Source organism: Aureococcus anophagefferens, assembly GCF_000186865.1.
Source record: "Aureococcus anophagefferens unplaced genomic scaffold AURANscaffold_17, whole genome shotgun sequence".
Lineage (NCBI taxonomy): Eukaryota > Pelagophyceae > Pelagomonadales > Pelagomonadaceae > Aureococcus > Aureococcus anophagefferens.
The window spans coordinates 496,850-515,299 of record NW_008705577.1 but is presented as its reverse complement, the minus strand read 5'-3'; the positions used below and the strand labels follow the sequence as shown (position 1 = coordinate 515,299).

The 18,450-nt window shown below is 75.6% G+C and overlaps 2 protein-coding genes across 2 annotated transcripts; one reads left to right on the top strand and one right to left on the bottom strand.

Moving 5' to 3' along the window:
- Nucleotides 1-1,296: 1,296 nt before the first annotated feature.
- AURANDRAFT_29730 (hypothetical protein) lies at nt 1,297-1,917 on the bottom strand (the record flags this gene model as incomplete). The annotated part of the gene is made up of 1 exon (XM_009040853.1): nt 1,297-1,917. One exon carries the CDS (start codon nt 1,915-1,917, stop codon nt 1,297-1,299), a length of 621 nt encoding a protein of 206 aa, XP_009039101.1.
- A 4,777-nt stretch (nt 1,918-6,694) lies between these two features.
- AURANDRAFT_14124 (hypothetical protein) lies at nt 6,695-7,315 on the top strand (the record flags this gene model as incomplete). The annotated part of the gene is made up of 1 exon (XM_009040914.1): nt 6,695-7,315. A coding segment is annotated over one exon (621 nt), but the record flags the coding sequence as incomplete, so codon positions are not given.
- Between the last annotated feature and the right edge of the window lie 11,135 nt (nt 7,316-18,450).

The following is an 18,450-nucleotide window of genomic DNA, read 5'->3' as shown; positions in this document are numbered from 1 at the left end:
CGGCGCCGGCGAGGCGCTCGTCGCCGCGGCCGACGCTCCGCGGCACGAGGTCCGCGCGGTGCGCCGCCGGCTCCGGGTGGGGCGCGGGCTCCGGGCGAGGCGCCGCCTGAGCCCGGGGCGCCGCGGGCCGCGTCGCCTCGAGCAGCGGCGGCTCCGCCCGGGCCGCCTCGAGCACGGGCCGCGGCGCGGCGCCGGCGAGCGGGGGCAGGTGGCCGCCGAGGCTGATCGTCCCGTGGAAGATGTCGAGCACGGGCTGCGCGCCGAGGCGCTGGAGCTCCACCAGCGTCTGGGCCACAAACTCGGGCGAAATGCTGCCCATATTCGCGGTCGGGCTGCGTTCTTGCCGTCAAACTTCTGCTCGGCGGCCATCAACACCAGCTATTCGAGTGATGGGAGAAGCGATTTGACGCAGCCCTTTGACGACGAACGTCGCCTCTATGGTGTTTAACTACTCCCCGGCTCTGGCGTGTGCGCTTGATTCGGTCGAACAGGGGGAGGTTGCGGAGGTCGCACGCTGGCTCGAATCGAGCCAGGTGGCTGTCGACGACGTTTCTCCGGATGGCTCGACGATGCTCACGACTGCGGTCATCGAAGGTCAATGCGGCGTGGTCCGGCTCCTTCTCGCCCGTGGCGCCGATCCGAATCTCGCACTGGACGACGGCGGCGAAACGCCGCTGTTCCTCGCGGACGACCCGCGCATCATCGATCTGCTCGCGGCGCACGGCGCGGACGTCGACGACGCGGGCGAAGGTGGAGAGACGGCGCTCATGGAGAAAGCTCGCGCGTGCGATCTCGACGCGGTGCGCGCGCTCCTGAGAAACGGCGCGGAGCCCTCGCTCCGCGACGGACACGGGCGGACCGCGCTCGACGCGGCGAAGCGGAGACTCGCGCTCACCCTGCAGGTCCCGCCGCTCATCCGGACGGCGGAAGGCACGTGGACCCCGGCGGCCGCGCGACGGACCGTCCGCGCGATCGTCGACCTGCTCGCGGCCGTCGAGTTCGCCGGGTCCTGGGCGCGCTACGCGCGCGAGCCCGTCGTCCAGCTGCGGGCGCTGCGCTACCTCTGCCTGGCCGGCCGCGCGACGGCGCCGCCGAACCTCGTCCGCTGCTTCGGAAGCCCGCCGATCCCGAACGCCGGCAAGGCCCGAACGCGCGCGCGCCGCGCCGCGACCGTGTCGCTGCCCGAGGAGCTTTTCAAGCTCGTCTTGCAGTTCTGGGACTGCCGGGCGCGCGGCTAGCATACGCCCATCTGAGCGCGCTGTCTCCCACTACGCGAGTGGCTACTCCGCGGCGGGCCTAGACGAGCATCTGCGCCCGGAGCTCCGCGGCCTTCTCGGGCCCGTAGAGCTGGTCCACGAGGTCCAGCGCGAAGGCGAGGGACGTGCCCGGACCGCGCGACGTCGTCACGTGGCCGTCGCGGACGACGTCGCCGTCCGCGACGGCGCCGAGCGCCGCGACGAAGGGCTCCGCCGGGTAGCACGTCGCGGAACGTTTGTCGAGCAGGCCCTTGGGCTGGAGCACGACCGCCGGGCTCGCGCAGACCGCCGCGAGCGGCGCGCCGCGCGCGTCCTGCGCGCGGAGGATCGCGTCGAGCGCCTCGCTGTCGCGCAGCCGCTCCGCGCCGGGCATGCCGCCCGGGCAGACGACGAGGTCCCAGTCCGTCGGCTCGAGCGCGTCGACCCGCGCGTCGGCGACGATCGTGAGGCCGCGGCTCATGACGCACGTCGTCCCGGCCTCGACGGAGGCGATGGTGACCTCGGCGCCGGCGCGCACGAGCGTGTCCGTGATGCAGGTCAATTCGATCTCCTCCGAGCCGTTCGCCACCGGGACGAGGACGCGCTTCGCCGCATTGGCGCTGAAGGCGCGCGTGCCGCGCGCCGCGCTCAACAGCAGGAGCCTGCGGATGTGCCGGACCATTGCTGTGTAGCGCAGAGCAGCAGAGATGGTCAGACGCTCAGCGTGGGACGTCTGGAGCAAAGACGAGAAAAAAAACAGCAGCGTGCAGGCATCATTGAACCTCGGCGCTTCTGCCCAGCCCCAATCCCTGGACGAGAGCTGCCCCGTCCCGTCCTGCGCCTGGCGCATCACCATGGACGCCTCCGCGCTGGAGCCGGCCCTGCGGGACGCCGTCACGGTGCGACGCGCCGCGCGGCGCGGCGCGAGACCCACCCCCGGCCGCAGGGCGCGTCCTTCAAAGCGACGACGACCACGGCCTACGGGCTCACGACGTCGCGGCGCGTGCTGACCTTCGAGGAGGGCGCCGAGGGCTTCGCGCTCGTCGTGAGCGGCCGCGACGGGAGCGAGAAGCAGCGGACGCCCGTCGCCGACGCGCGGCCCCGGCGCGGCGGCTCCGCGCGCCGCGCCGCGCGACCGGCCGCGCCCGCCGCAGATCTCCGCGGCGACGCGGCTCGCGGCGGACGCCCGCGTCGTCGAGGTCGCCGCGGGCGGCGACGCGTGCAAGTGGACCTTCGAGAGCGGCGCGCACCGCGAGCTCTTCGTCACGTGGCTCCGGGCGCGCCGCCCGCGCCCGCGGCCGGCCGCGCGTACGCGCCGCGTCCGCGCGGCGGACCGCCCCCCCGCGCCGCCGCCGCGCAGGTGCTCCGGGGCCCGCGGACGGAGCTGGACTGCGCCGCGGACCACGAGTACGCCGTGGACCGCGGCGTCGCCTTCCGCGTGGAGATGTGCAACTTCGTGGGCCAGTTCGTAGAGACGACGATCGTGCTCGACGTCGCGGCGCGCGCCGTGGACCTCGGCGAGGGCCGCGGCGTCTGCCCCCTCGACGGCGCCGCCTGCGGCGCGAGCCCGACGCACGGCCGGCGCCTCGACCTCACCTGGTCCAAGGCCGACGACCGGAAGACGCTCTTCGGGTCGCACGTCGACCGCCGCGCGGGAAACAAAAATATTCAACCCGACTTCAATGTGAGCGTATGCGACCGTTTTGACACAAGCACCTTCGCTGTGCTTCGAGAGCTCGACGAGAGCCATCGATCCGTCCAAAAAAGCAGCCGAATCTATGTGACCGAGCTCGAGCATTTCCAAGTTTCGTCGGGACGTCCCGAACCGGCGGTCGGTGTCCGCGCAGGTCGACCGCTGCGCGGTCTACTTCAAATCGGGCGTCGCGCGCGGCGCGTTCCTCGCGCGCTGCCGCGCCTGCGTCCTCGGCGTACCGCCGGGCGCGCCGCCGGCGCCGGGCGAGTCGCTGTCCGTGCTCTGCGGGGCAGCAAAAGAGAGCGAAATTCCCAACTTCAAAGGCTCATATCTCGGCCGTTTTCCACTCGCTTCGGCTGATTTTTGGACGAACGATCGTCTCTCGGAACGGTCTCGAAGCGTGGATGCTTTTTCTGGAACGCGCGCGCGCGGAACACTCACGTTGAAGCGACGTTGCATCTCTCTTTTGCTGCCCAGGTGCTCTGCGGCACGTGGAACGTCGGCGACAAGAAGCCGCCGAAGAACCTCGCGGACCTCGACGAGTGGCTGCCGCCGGGCGCGCACGACATCTACGCGATCGGCTTCCAGGAGAACTCGAACAAGAAGAAGTGGGTCGAGGCTTTGGAGCGCCACCTCGCCGGCGGCCGCGCGTTCGACGCGCTCGAGGCGCGGCTCGCCGCGCCGGCCGCCGGGCCCGCGGCGGCCTTCGCGCGGGACCGCGCGCTGGCCTGCCTCCAGGCGAAGCGCGCCAAGGGGTCCGGCGCCTACGCCCTCGTCGCGAGCTCGAGCCTCTGGGACATCCACGTGCTCGTCTTCGCGCGCCGCGACCTCAAGCGGCGGCTCTCGCGCGTCGCCGCGCGGAACTCAAATCTTCAACGCGACTTCAATTTGAGAGCATGCGACGGTTTTGACGCAAGGTTTTCTGTTGTCCACCCCGACCGGCGGTCGATTTCCACGCAGGCGCGTCGCCGCGCACACGGAGGCCACGGGCTTCGCGCACGTGCTCGGCAACAAGGGCGCCGCGGCCGTGGCCCTGTCCTTCGAGGGCGCCTGCCTCGGCGACGAGGGCATCGACGTCATGTTCGTCACGTCGCACCTCGCGGCGCGCGCGACGCGCGTCGCGGAGCGCCAGTCGAACGTCGAGGAGATCAACGGCGGGCTGCGGCGCCTCGCCGAGGCCGCGCACCCCTGCTACGACGCCCCGCGGGACCGCATGGACGCGCTGCACCAGTTCGACCACGTCTTCTGGTTCGGCGACCTCAACTACCGCGTCGACCGCGGCGCGCACGGCTCCGAGGCCGAGTTCGAAGCGACGCTCGGCGACGCCGAGGCGGGCCGCGTCGGCGACCTCGTCGCCTGCGACCAGCTCGCCGCCGAGCGGCTCGAGCGCGCCGCCGTCTTCGCGACGTTCGAGGAGGGCGCCATCGCGTTCCCGCCGACGTACCGCTTGGTCAAGGGCGCGCCGGCCTACTCGAACAAGAAGAACCAGAACCCGTCCTACTGCGACCGCGTGCTCTACAAGTCGAACGCGCCGCCGTCCTGCTGCTCCTGGGTCGACGGCGCGCCGCCCGGCGCGGGCCACCGCGCGGTCCAACGATCGTACGGCGCGTGCTTCTCGCCGGGCATGTCGAACAGCGACCACCGCGCCGTCGCGGCGGCCTTCGACGTGCCCGCGCGGCCGCCGCGGCTCTGCCGCGGCGCGCCGGGGGCGCTCGACGGCGCCTTCGTCGCGCTCGAGGACTGCGTCTTCTCCGTCGCGCCCGAGGTGAGCCCGCGCAAGTGCGAGACCTACGCCAAGTACGACGGCTACGCGGGCCCGCTCTGCCTCTCCCTGCGCGCGCCCTGGCTCCACCGCGGCGGCGACCGCGCGTCCTTCGGCGCGTCGTCCGCCGACGGCGACGACGCCGCGGCCGTCGCGGCTGCGTGCGCGAACCCGCGCGCCGCGAAGCCGACGCTCGACTTCAACGAGCGGCGCCTCAGGAAGCGCAAGGACACCCCGAGGGCGCCCGCCGACGACGTCTCCCTCGCGGCGTCGAGCCCCGACATGCCGCGCGGCGCCGCGCCGCGCATGCCCGCGCGCGACGGCGCCGCGGCGCCGGCGAGCCCCGCGGCGCCGGACCGGCGCGCGTCGCTCTCCGGCGGCGGGGAAAAAGGCGCGAAGAAGAAGAAGGACGTCGACCCGGGCCCGCGCCTCGGCTGCCTCGACCTCGCCTCCGCGGTCTGGAGCGACGACACGCCGACGTGGAAGTGGCCGCGGCACGCGACGCCGCCGCTCTTCAGCGCCGTCGCCGACGGCGACTGGCTCGCCGCGCAGCGCCTCGTCGTCGTCGTGCGCCGCGGCGGCGACGAGTCCGCGCCGCCCCTCGGCTTCGCGGAGATCCCGCTCGACCGCGCGCGCCGCGGCGCCGGCGCCGCGCCGCAAGCGGGCGCGGTCGCGAAGCAGCGGGGCTCGGTCGTCGCGGCGACGGACGGGCCGCCCGCGCCGTCCGTGGCGCCCTGGGACGGGCGCCACGCGGCCTACGGCGCGGACGTCTGGCGCGCCAACGCCGCGCGGCGGGACCGCGAGGCCGCGCGCGCCGACGACGTCGTCGACGTCGACGGCGCGGAGCCGTCGCCGCGGTCGCGCGCGTCGTCGGCGGCGCCGCGGGACGACGGCGCCGCCGCCCACCCGGAGGTGCTGGAGCCGCCCGCGAGCGAGCGGAGCCGCCTCTTCGACGCGCTCGTGGACGAGGACGGCGCCGCGGACGTGGGCGGCCTCGGCGGGTCCGCCGTCTTCTCCGCGCCCGTGACGCGCTACGGCAAGTGGGTCGGGACCCTCGCGGGGCGCCTCCGGCTCGGCGAGGTGCCGGACGTGCGCGACGTGCCCGCGCCGGGCCTCCTCGGCCACCTGCGCGCGTGGCAGCAGCTCGCGAGCGCCGGCGCGGCCGCGGCGACGGACGGCGCGCCGGCGGCGACGCTGGCCCGCGTCGAGGCGACGCGGGCCGTCGCGCGGCGCGCGACGGTGGACGAGGACTGCTTCGATCCGGACGCGCTCGACGACGCCGCCGACGCCGCGGCGGCGGAGGAGCGGCCCGACGACGAGCCGCGGCGGCGCGCGAGCTCCGCGTTCCTCGAGGGGCGCGAGACGCTCGCGGCGCCGCCCGCGGCCGTCGACGCCGCGCCCGTCGTCGTCGTCAAGCACGACGCGCCCGAGGCCGAGGACGAGCCGCTGGAGTTCGACGACGACGACGAGGAGGAGGACGGGGCGCCCGCGGCGGCGGCGGCGGCGGAGGCGCCGGCCGTCGCCGCGGAGGAGGCGCCGCGCGAGCCGGAGTACCGGCCGAGCCCGCGGCTCCACTCGCTCAACGCGGAGCGCGACCGCGCGCTCCGCCGCGACGTCAAGCGCTTCGTCGCGCTCTACCGCACGCCGAGGCTCGGCGACGCGACGCCCGCGGCGACGCGCGCGCAGCGCGCGGCGTCGGCCGCGGGCGAGTCCGAGTCCGACGGCGACTACTCGGACGACGACGACGCGAACGACGACGCGAGCGCGCGCTACGACGACGAGGTCGTCTACGTCGAGCGCGGCGTCGTCGTGCTGGAGCGCGCGGGCCGGCGCATCCCCCTCAAAGAGTTCCGCTGCGCGGCGACGGGGCGGCGCATCCGCGACGGCGTCGACTTCGCGCTCGGGCCCGACGGCCTGCCCCGGACGCGGGACGCGCACCTCGCCGCGTTCGGCCGGAAGCTCGAGGCCCGCACGCTGCAGCCCCTGCGGCGCGGCGACGCCTACGTCATCGCCTGCGGCCTCCGGTGGATGCCGGGCGACTTCCGCTGCGCGGCGACGGGCGCGCGGCTCGACCCGAGCTCGTTCTACGAGCACGAGGGCCGGGCCTACTGCGAGGAGGCCTACCGCGAGCTGCTCTTCACGTGCCACCGATGCAAGCGGGGCTGCGCCTTCGACGGGTCCGACGCCGTGCGCGCGCTCGGCGAGACGTGGCACGCGGCGTGCTACCGCTGCGACAACGGCGACTGCCCGAACGACGGGCGCCTCGAGGGCGGCGTCGCCTTCGGCAGGGACCAGAAGGACGGGCGGGGCGTCATGCCCTTCTGCGAGGACTGCTTCCGGGCGTCCTTCGCGCCGCGGTGCCCCGCGTGCGGCACCGGCGTCGTCGCGGGCCGCGACCGCTACGTCGACGCGTGCGGCGGCCGGTGGCACGCGGACCACTTCCGCTGCGCGGCGACGGGCGCGCCCCTCGAGGGCGAGGCCTACTTCGAGCGCGACGGGTTGCCCTACAGCCGACAAGCCTACCTCGACAAGTTCGGCGAGCGGTGCGCGGCGTCGGGCGAGGTCATCGAGGGCGACGTCGTCCGCGCGGGCGGCCGCGCGTGGAAGCCCGAGCACTTCCGCTGCCACGCGACGGGCGCGCGCATCGAGCCGGGCCCGGACGGGGCGCTCCAGTTCTTCTTCGGCGACGACGGCGAGGTCTACTCGCCGGCCGCGTACGAGGGCGCCGTCGCGGCGCGGTGCTTCCTCTGCGGCGGCGCCGTCGTCGGCGACGAGCGCGCGATCCCCGCGCCCGAGGCGCCGGCGCCGGACCTGGCGCCGCGGCTGCGCGTGGCGCCCGACGGCGCGCCCATGGTCTTCCACCCGGACTGCCTCCGCTGCGTCGCCTGCCGCACGCTGCTCGACGACGACGCGGAGCAGTGCTTTTTAGGGCCCGACGACGGCCTCCCCTACTGCGGCGCGTGCCACGGGGCGAGGTACGACCGGTGCTTCGAGACGGGCGAACCCCTGCCGCCGGACGCGCCGCGCTGCGTCGACGGCTACGGCCTGAGCTACACGGAGCTCGCGTACCGCGCCGCGTTCACGGACGAGTGGTGCCCCAAGTGCTGCACGCCCCTCGACGGCGACTGCGTCGCCTACGCGGGGCTGAGCTGGAAGGCCCCCTGCGCGGACAGCTTCCTCAAGAGCGGGGCCGCGGTGTCCGGCCTCGCGGCCCTCCGGGAGCGGCGCGCGGCCGCGATGGCGCGCGCGAAGGGCGACCACGCGCTCAAGCTCGAGGCGCGCCGGGCGGCGACGGCGACCATGCTCGAGGAGACGCGGGCCGTGGCCAAGGCGAAGCACGCCGAGTACGAGGGCGGCGCGGCGGAGCCCGAGCCCGCGGCGGCGCCCGCGCCCGCGCCCGCGGACGCCGAGGCCGACGACGACGACGACGACGACGAGGCGGAGCTCGTCGCGAGGACTCAGGCGCTCCTCGCCGCCGCCGCGGCGCCGGCGCCGCCCGCGGGGCCGCCGAAGGTCCAGCTTCCGCCGAAAGTGCAGCTCCCGCCCAAGGTCCAGCTCCCGCCCAAGGTCCTCGCGCCGAAACCGGCGCCCGAACCGGAGCCGGAGCCCGAGGTCGCGCCGCCGCCCGCACCGGAGCCCGAGCCCGAGGCTTCGCCGCCGCCCGAGCCCGAGCCCGAGCCCGAGGCCGCGCCGCCGCCGCCGCCGCCGCCGCCGCCGCCGCCGCCGGAGGCCGCGCCGCCGCCGCCGCCGCCGCCGCCGGAGGCCGCGCCGCCGCCGCCGCCGGTGCCCGTCGCCGTGGGGACGAGCGCGTCGGCCGCCGCGTCGCCGAGCCGGCCCGTGAAGATCTCGTCGAGCAAGCGGCGCACGAGCGAGGCGCAGGTCGCGCTGCTCGCGCGGTGCGCGTCGACCGGCGACGAGGTCACGTTCGAGGGGCCCATGCTCAAGCAGGGCGGGGGCACGTCCCTCTTCGGCCGCAAGAGCTGGAACGAGCGCTACTTCGTGCTCCGGGGCGGCCAGCTCGCCTACTACCGGGACCGCGCGGCCTTCCTCGGCGGCGCGCACCCGCTCAAGGGCACGGTCTTCGACGTCGCGAACTGCACGGTGTCGCTGACGTCGCGCGACGGCGAGCGCCGGCTCACGGTGAAGCCCGACCACTTCGCCGCGGGGCCCCACGAGCTGAGCCTGCTGCCGACGAAGCCCGACAGCCTCGGGTCCTTCGACGGCTGGGTCGACGTGCTCAACCCCATCAACCCCGAGAGCCCCCGCGTCACCTTCGCGCGCTAGGCCGCGAGGGCCGCGTCGAGGCGCGCGGCGTCGAGCGCGGGGCAGAGGGCGAGGAGGCCGGCGCGGGCGTCGGCGCCGGGCGTCGCGGCGACGGCCGCGGCGACCGCGACCGCGCGCTTCGCCGAGAGCCGCGCCGTCGGGCGCCCCGCGGCGACGGCGGCCCAGGCGTCGGCGACGGTCCTGCCCTCGTAGACGAGGGCGACCAGCGCGACGGCCGGCGCGCGGTCCTTGCCCTCGACGCCGCAGACGGCGACGGTGTGGTTTTGTTTTTGTAGCATTTGCACGGCCTCGGCCGCGGCACCGAGGTCCGCGTCCGCGTCCCGTTCCACGACGGTCTTGCCCTCGGCCCCCGCGAGGCCGAAGAGCTCCGGGGCGCAGAGCACGACGTGCGTCGCCGCCCGCGGCCAGCCCGCGGCCGCGGCGGCGTCGACGAGGCCCTCGGCGGCGGCGCGGCCGTAGCCGAGCCGCCGGAGCGCGTCCGCGTCCGCGAAGCCGGAGCTCGCGACGGCCGCGGCCGTGCAGTCGCCGACCCAGAGCGCGTCGCCCGCGGGGCCGCAGCGGCCGTCGAGGAGCTCCGCCGCCGTCGCCTTGGGCTCCATGAAGCACTCGCTCAGGTTCGCCGCCTTGACCCGGAGCCGCGTCCCCCGCTTCTTGCCGGGCCCCCGGAGCTCGACGGCGACGCGGTGGCCGCCGAGCGCGCCGGAGACGACGACGCCCGCGGCGCCGTTGAAGGCCGGCGCCTTCCGCAGGCCGTCGACCATGACTGCGGAGCCTAACCCTGGCAGGGGCACGAGCTCCTCCCGGCGCTGCTCCAGGGCTCGCATCTCGTCGCTCATGGCGACCTCGTGCGTGCCCCGCGTTTCCCACTCCGTGTTGTTCGTCATCTCCGCGTCGAGCTCGCGCGCGAGCGCGTCATGCTTCGCGTAGGACGACGCGAGGCTGGCCATATTCGTTGTGCAGCCCGGGCAGCCCGAGCCGGCCGTGAACGGCAATGTTGAGAGATCACCGGCCTGCGGCTCGAGCGGCGACCTGGTCTGCGCTACCGAACGCCGTCGCCACCGACGCCACCCGGGACGCCCCCCCGTTCCGAACGCATGGCGCCCGGCAGGGGCGCCCCGCTGCTCGTCCTCGTCGCGCTCGCGACGACCATATCGGTCGACGCCGCGCCGCGGGTCCTGCTCGAGGCGCCGCCGGTGCCGAAAGACGACGAGCTCGTGGTCTACGACGAGCCCGCGGAGCTCCCCGAGCTCGCCGGCGACGACGAGCCGCGGGACCTGCGGCGCCTCGTCGCGACGCGCGGCGCGCCGGACGCGCGCGCGTCCGCGGCGGACCGCGCCGTCACGGTGTGGGACAAGCACACGGAGCGGCTCCCGAGCAACTGGACCCACGACAGCGTGGCGGCGCTCGTCGGGAAGACGCCCTTCCTCAGCGCCGACGGCGACACGGTCTTCACGGGCCGCGTCGACTCGAACGTCGTCTCCGAGGCGGAGCTCTGCGATGAGAACGACGCTGTTGTGTGCACGCGGCAGCCCCGGTCCGACGCGCCCCTCTTTGGGCGCACGACCTGGACGCTCGAGGCCTCGGACGCCGCGAGCGGCGAGCTGCGCTGGCGCGCGACGACGTCCGCGGTCAGCGACCGCCGCGTCGGCGCGCCCGCCTTCGCGGACGCGGCGCCGCCGGCGGCGGCCGTGCCCCCGATCGTCCTGAACGGCGCCCGCGGCGTCGTGCCCGCGGCCCGGGGCCCGCCGGCGCTCGACGCCGTGGAAGCGCCATACACACACGAGCGGTCCGCGCTCATCGCCTGCGCGCTCGCGCTCGTGTCCTCCGACTCCACGGCGCTCGTCGCCGTCGCGTCGCGGCCGCCGGTGCTCGTGCCCCGGCCCGCGGGGGTGCCGGTCGCGGTGCTGGGCCTGCTGTGCCTGGGCCTCGCCTTTTTCGCGGGGCGGCGCGACGCGGGCGAGCGCGTGCCGCGCATCGTCGCCTCCGCGGCGCCGCGCGCTTCTACTCCGCCGCCGCCGCGCGCGGGGCCCGTGGTGCTGCGGAGCGCCGCCATGGCGCCGTCGGTAGCGCGCAACGAGCCGCGGGTCGACGGCTTCTTCGGCGCGAAGCGCGCGTCCGTCGTTTTGCGCCGCGTCGCGAACCGCGCGGACCTCGCGCGCGAGATCGGCGTCTTGCAGACGGCGGACCACGCGGCCATCGTGCGCTTCTACGCCTGCGACGTCGTCGGCGCCGAGGCGCGCGTGGCCCTCGAGGCCCACGCGTGCACCGTGGCGGAGCTCGTGGGCGCCGGGGGATTTCGCGGGGACATCCAGCGGCTCGGCGGCGAACCCGGCGGTCTTCTGGATTCGCTCCGGCGCGTCGCGGGGGCGCTCGCCTGGCTCCGGACCGCGCTGCCGACGGCCGAGGGCGACGCCAAGTGGCGCGCGACGCCCGACAGCGTCGCGCTCGTGCCGCGCGACGCCGGCGGCGCGCGCCGCGGCGCCGGGGAGAGCGACCTGGCCGTCGACGACGCGTTCCGGACGCACGACCTCAAGCTCGTGCCCCTCGACGCCTTCGAGGTCGCGCGGCGCGACGCGGCGACGACGGCGCGCCGCGACGTCTGGGACCTCGCGCGCCTCGCGAAGTTCGCGTGCTTCCGGGGCGTCGACGACGCCGCGGCGCGCGCCGTCGCGGACGCGTCGGACGACGCGCGGCTCGTCGAGGTCGGCGACATGCGCGCCGCGGGCGACTGCGCGTCGCCCGGCGCCTGGGCTCAGCACTGCGCCCTCTGGACCGACGCGCGGCGGTCCGACTTCCTGTGCGACCTGTCGGACTACGCCGAGGAGCGGCCTACAGACGCCGCGGCGCTGCGCGCGGCGCTCGACGGCGGCGGCGGTGCCGTGCTCGGCGCGGCGTCCTGGCTCGACGGGCTGGACCCGGCGCTGCGGCGCCGGCTCGAGAAGCGGCGGACCTACGACGGGTCGTCGGTGCTCGCGCTGCTCCGCGCGCTGCGGAACGGGCGCCACCACCGCCACGAGTTGGCCGCGGGGCCCGGCGACGGTGAGACGCTCGAGCGCCTCTCGCGCGCGTTCCCGCGCCTCGTGGCCCACTGCTTCCGCGCGGGCCACGCGGCGCTCGACGACGGCGCGCCACCGGACCTCGCGGCCGCGCTCGCCTACTTTGGGCCGCGGCCGCGGCGCCGCGCGCCGCCGCGGACGCTCCCGCCGGCGCCGCGCGCCGACGACCGGTGCCCGCCGGCGGCACCGCCGCGGGGCGGCGGCTACCGCACGCGCCTCTGCAAGCACTGGCTCGACAGCGGCGGGTCGCACTGCCCCATGAGCGCGCGCGGCCTCCCCTGCGCCTTCGCGCACGGCGAGGCCGAGCTCCGAAGCCCGGACGACGCGCCGAGGCCGAGGCCGCAGCGGCCGCGGCCGCGGAAGGGGTCCCGGTCGCCGCCGCGGCCCGCGTCCGCGTCCGCGCCCGCGGTGCTGGCGACCTAGCGCGCGCTAACGCGCCTGTTTGTGTGTCGCGCGTGTCGCCGGTGACACGAGTCGGTCCGCAATGCCAAAGGGGGGGTCTCCTATGTTCGGTGCTGCCGCCGGAACAAGCTGGAGCCTCCTAGTTCCAGGTCGCGCGCGTGCTATCTCGAGGTCGACGCCGCGCCGTCGCGCGCGCGGGCCTGGCCGAGGAGCCAGCGCGCGAGGCCGTCCATGACGGGCCGGCCGACGTCCGTGCCCTCGACGCCGCGGAGCAGCGTCGCCCGCGGGTCCGCCGGCGGCCGCTCGAGCGCGACGAGCTTGTTGTGCGCGAGCGGCGCGCCGAGGGGCCCCGCGGACGGGAACTCGACGAGCACGCGGTCGAAGCCGACGGCGTCGAGGCCCTCCGCGAGGCGCCGCTCGTCCGCCGGGAGCGCCGCGCGCGAGCCGTCGTAGGCCGCGGCGCGGACGAGGTACGCGGCGCCGCCCGCCGGCGCGTCGCGGTCCTCGAGCCGCTCGCCCTGGCGCGCGAGGGCCGCCGGCGGCAGCGCCGTGAAGAGCGCGGAGGCGACGGGCACCATGAAGTCGCCGCGCGCCGTGCCGTACGCGCGCCGCGCGCGGAAGGCCCGGAGCGGCTCGAGGAAGAGCCGCTCCGCGGCGAAGGCCTCGAGGACCGGCGACTGCCGGAACACGTCGCGGCCGCTCTGGGCGAACCACCGCGGCGCGAGCGGCGCGAGCGGCCGGAGGAACGGGCTCCAGCGCGCGCGCCGGCTGCCGAGGTGCGGCGCCGCGGTCGTCACGAAGGCCAGCGGCTCGAGGCCGCAGATCGTGCGAGTCGCGTCGTCGTAGAGCGCGGCGACGGCCTGCCGGCCGTAGAGCCCGCCGAGCGAGTTGCCGACGACGGAGATGGTCTCGAGCGTCGGCCTGCGCGCGACCTCGGCGCGGACCTCGCGCGCGACGCGCGCGGCGCCCGCGGCGACGCCGTCGAAGGTCTTCAGGAAGCCCTCGTTGGACGCGCAGGCGAGGACGGCGACGTCGTCGTCCGCCTCGAGCCTCCGCCGCAGGTAGCCGAGGTCGCCGGCCGTGCCCGAGATGCCGTGCACCTGGACGACGAGGTGCTTGGGCTGCGCGAGCGCCGCGGCGACGCTGACGGCGTGGGTGAAGAGGAGCAGCGGGCGCATCGAGCGCCGGCTCACCGGCAGGGCCGCGGCGGTCTCACACGAGCATCGCAAGACGCCGAGGATTGAGCAGAGTTGAACCTCAATGTGAAGGTCAACGCTCTCCGGCGCTAAAAACTGTTCCAGCGTAGCCACACGCTCCGGTTCCCGCCGCGACGCGACCGACGATGGTCGCCTCCATGGAGGGCTTCTTGAACAAGAAGGGCGGCTCCGGCAGCGGCACGGGCCTCGTGAACCTCGGGCGCCACAGCTGGAAGCGGCGCTGGTTCGTGCTCGAGGGCTGCTACCTCTTCTACTTCGAGGACTTCGACCCGAAGTCGTCGCGGCCCGTCGGCGCGGCCAAGGGCGTCGTCAACATCTCCGGCGGCGAGTGCGGCCGCTTCCCCCACCGCACGCGCGCCGAGTGCCTCGCGGTCAACAAGGCGAACGGAGCGCAGATGGTCATGGAGGCGCCGAGCGAGCGCCTGAAGAACGCGTGGATCGAGGCCATCGACCGGGCCATCGAGCGCGCCGCCGACCCCGACGCGCCCGCGGACGCGACGCCGCCCGGCCTCGACCAGGACGAGTTCTACGAGCGCCTCGGCCTCGACGCGGCGACGAAGCACGAGCTCACGGACAAGGATTTGAAGCGCGCGTACCGCAAGGCCACGCTCAAGCACCACCCGGACAAGGGCGGCGACCCGGACGCCTTCCAGGCCGTCCACGAGGCCTACGAGATCATCACGTCTACGCGGGAGGCGAAGCTCGAGGCCGCGAAGTTCTGCGAGTGCCTCTTCTCCAAGGAGGTCGCGAAGACGAAGAAGGGCATGGGGCTCATCGTCTGCGAGGACCGGCGCCGCGGCGGCATCAAGATCAAGGCCGACTGCAAGGACTACGACGACGTCGCGTGCGTGCACCGCGGCGACGGCGTCGCGCGGCGGCTGCCCCGGAAGCACGGCCGCTTCCTCGCGGGCGACCTCATCGTCAAGGTCGGCCGCGACGACACGCGGGGCTGGTCCATGACGCGCCTCGTGCAGCGCCTGGACCCCTTCCGCGTACCCGTCGGCGCGTCGGTGGCGTTCACCGTCGCGCGCGACGTCCGCCTCGACGCGTTCGCGCCCGACGACGAGTACGCCGACGACGACCCGGAGGAGGCCGAGTTCGACTTCGGCGCCTACGCGTCGGCCCAGCCCATCGAGGACGGCCCGCCCGTGGACCTCGAGACCGACGCCATGGCCGCGGTCGAGGCGCGCGCGGACGACGGCGCCGGCGACGAGGGCCGGCTCCGGCGCGACCTCGACGCCGCGCGCCACGACGCCGAGGTCGAGCGCGAGGGGCGCACCCACGCCGAGGCGCTGCGCGCGTCCGCCGCGCGGGACCTCGAGCAGGCGCTCGAGCGCGCGGAGGCCGCGGAGGCCCGGTGCGCGGACCTGCAGCGCGCGCTCGAGGCCGCGCGCGACGCCGCGCCGCCGTCGCCGGCGTCGTCGCGCGGGTCCGCCTCGCCGGACCGCGCCGCCGTGCTCGCGCGGGCCCGCAAGGCCGCGCTCGCCGCCGGCGGGGTCCCCAAGGACCGCGTCGGCGGCGTCGACGCCGACGCGATCCTCTCCAAGTTCGAGGCGAAGCTCGCGCGGCTCGAGCCGCCCGTGGCGCCGGACTGGGCGCCCGACGACCACCCGAACAAGACCTGGGTGCCCCCGAAGAGCCACGCGCCCAAGCTCGCGCGCCACGAGTTCCGCAGCCGCCGCGCGTCCGTCCAGGACAGCCTCAAGTACCGCCCGAAGCACGCGGACGTCGTCGCCGCGGGCTACACGTCCCACTCGTCCCACCGCCGCGCGTGAGGTCGTCGCTAAGGCACCCGGCGCCGCGCGCGACCCTCGCGTCCCGCGCGCGACGCTTACGCCCCGTCGACGCGGCATCCGCGCGGAGGACGCGGGCCCTCGACCAGCGAGCGACGCGTACGTTCCCGCGCGCGACGCTTACGCCCCGCCCGCGCCGTCGCCCCACCACGCGAGCCGCGGGAAGTGGGGGAAGGCCGTCGCGTTGGCGCCGAGGGCGTCGCAGTGGTCCATGTCGAAGGTGTCGTAGATGTAGTCGAGTTTGTAGTCGTGGGGGTTCGCCGCGGCGAAGACCTCGCCGTTGGACAGCGTCGCGGCCGCGCCGTCGACGGTCGTCGCGAAGACCGTCAGGTCCTCCGCGTGGTGCCCCTGGCACGCCGTCGCGTCGTCGCGCGCGCAGTAGCGCGTGTCGCCGCCCGGGTCGCGCCAGGCCGCGTCCGCGAACGGCGCGGCGACGCGCTTGTACTGGAGCAGCCGGTCCACGAAGGGGTGGATGGGCCAGAAGGCGACGTCGTTGGGCGCGCCGGCCTCGAGGATGTCGCCCGGCGAGAACGGCGTCTCGCAGAGGAACCGCAGGAAGCGCTCCGTGCGGTCCTCGTCCAGCGCGAAATACCACTGGTAGCCCGCCATGAACGCCTTCATCTCGTCTAAAAAACCCGAGCTCTCGTAGTCCTCGGGCTTCGGGCAGACGACGTGGCACCGCGCCTGCGGCGCGTCCCGGGAGCAGGCCTTCGGGTACTGGACGGACGGCAGGTCGCGGTACATGTCCTTGGGCAGGTAGAGCAGGCCGTTCGCGAAGGACCCGACGGCCACGTCGTCGCCGAGGATCGCCCGCAGCTCGTCCATCGCCTCCGCCGGCGCCGCGTAGCCGCCGACCATGGTGTGCACGGGGCCGTGGGGCAGGTAGCCCGCGGCCCAGGCGTAGGCGTACCACGAGTCCGCGCTGTCGAGGTTGAACGCGAAGTCCGCGACGGCGTAGCAGTTCGACCACGCGTCCAGCGGCAGCGACGCGCCCGCGAGCTTGTGGAACCGCGCGACGAAGGGCGACCGGTTCACGTTCCAGGGGGCGCGCAGGTAGCCGTAGGGGCTGCGCGCGGCGCCCGCCGCGTCGGCGACGCGCGCGTAGGCGAAGCGGCCGCGCTCGGGCGCGTGGTGGCGCGAGCCCGACGCGTTCCCGAAAACGTCGTCGGACCAGACGTCCGTCGCCCAGAGGGCGCTGGCGTCGCCGCCGGCCATAGACGCCAACACGTGGTCCTCCGTGTAGTCCCAGTAGGGCACGGAGACGCCGGGGGCGACGACGCGGAGCGCGCGCTCGAACGCGTTCGTGAGCGCGACGTGCTGCGTCACGAAGCCCAGGCCGTCGTGGAGCCGGTCGCCGCGCCGGTCGCCCGCGAGGGCGAGGTGGACGGCGACAAAGTGGGCCAGGGGCAGGTAGTCGGGCCCGTAAAGCTTTCGGCCCTCGTCACCGCCGTAGGTCCGGAGCGTCTGGACGGCGTCGAGGAACGCGTCGCGGTCCGCGGGCGCCGCCGCCCGCAGGCTCCGCCGCACGTAGCGGCAGAGGAAGGTGCGCTCGTAGGCCTCGCCGCCGAGCGTCGCCGACGCGACGTAGTGGCCCGCGTAGGGCGGCACGAAGACGGCCTCGACCGCGGTCGACGCGTGGATCGCCTCGCCGGCGTCGCCGGGCCGCGCGCTCGCGGCCACGGCCCAGGCCGCGAGTTGTCCGCCGTCCGGCGGGGGGCGCAGCCGCAGGGTCGTCGCGGCGTGGGGCTCGATGACGGACCCGGCCTCGAGCCGCGGGTAGCCGCGGCCGGGGTGGAAGCCCGCGAAGTCGACCGCCGCGTTCGTCGCCTCGATCGATCGCGGCGGCGCGGCGTCGAGCGAGAGGGACCAGGGGGCGTGGAAGTTGCTCAGCACGGCCCAGGCCGTCGCGGCGCACGCGCAGACGAAGACCGCGACGCCCGCGCAGTTGTGCGACGAGTGGGGGCGGAGCTCGCCGTCGGCGTAGGTCGCCTCGAAGACGACCTCCTCGTAGCGCCGCGCCGTCGCCCGGTCCCCCCCCGACGTCTCGTCGAGGACCGCGGGGATGCCGCCGTAGGTCGTCATCTTTCGCGACGTCAAGGGCGCGGCGTGCGCGCGCGAGGCCTCGCGCTTGGCCGCTGCTCAGATTATCACGCACCCGGATTTCCAGCTCTGTACGAGTCCGCGCGCGACGGATGCGCGGCGACACGCGCTGGACGTTAGTTCCACTTGGCGTTCGCGGGCGGGATGCGGCTCTTGGTCACGCGGCAGTTCGCCGGGAGGCTGCTGGGGCCGACGGAGATGACGACCTCGCGGCCGTGCATCGAGGGGCGGTCGTACGCGGCGCGGCCGTCGGCGCCGGACGGGTTCGACCGGAGCCGCTCCTCGCGGACGCGCGCCTGGCGCGCGGAGTCGCGGCTCCAGTGGCCCGACGGCGCCGCGGCCCGCCGCGCGGGCGCGGCGTCGTCGCCGCCGCCGTCGCCCTCGGCGCGGCTCCGCGCGTTGACGCGCGGGTCGACGAAGGACCCGGCGATCTTGTCGAGGAAGGACCCGCGCGCGGCGCCGCCGGCGCCCGCGCGCGCGAGCGCCTCGTCGCGCCAGTCCTCGCGGCGCCAGCCGTCGCCGGCGTCGCGGCCGCCGCCGTCCTCGCCGTCGCTCGCGTCCGCGGGCGGCGCGCCGAAGATGGCCCTCGCCCGCTTCGCGTCGTCGTCGTCGTCGTCGCCGTCGTCGTCCGCGGCGGGGCGCTTGCGCGCGGGCGCGGGCGGCGGCGCGGGCGCCTCGTCCTCGGATTCGCTGTCGCTGAACATGTTCGGGGCGTGCGCGTCTTCTTGTTGCGCGTCTTCTTGTCGCGCGTACGCGTCTTCTTGTTGAGCCGACGTTCCGCGCGCGCAGGCCCGCGGTCGCGGGTGGTCGCGGTGCTCGGTCGGCGCGCAACACGCTCTCGTGGTGGGAGCTGCTCGGCGCTTGCCTCTCTCTCTAGCGCATTAATTAATGCATTAGGCGACCTAGCC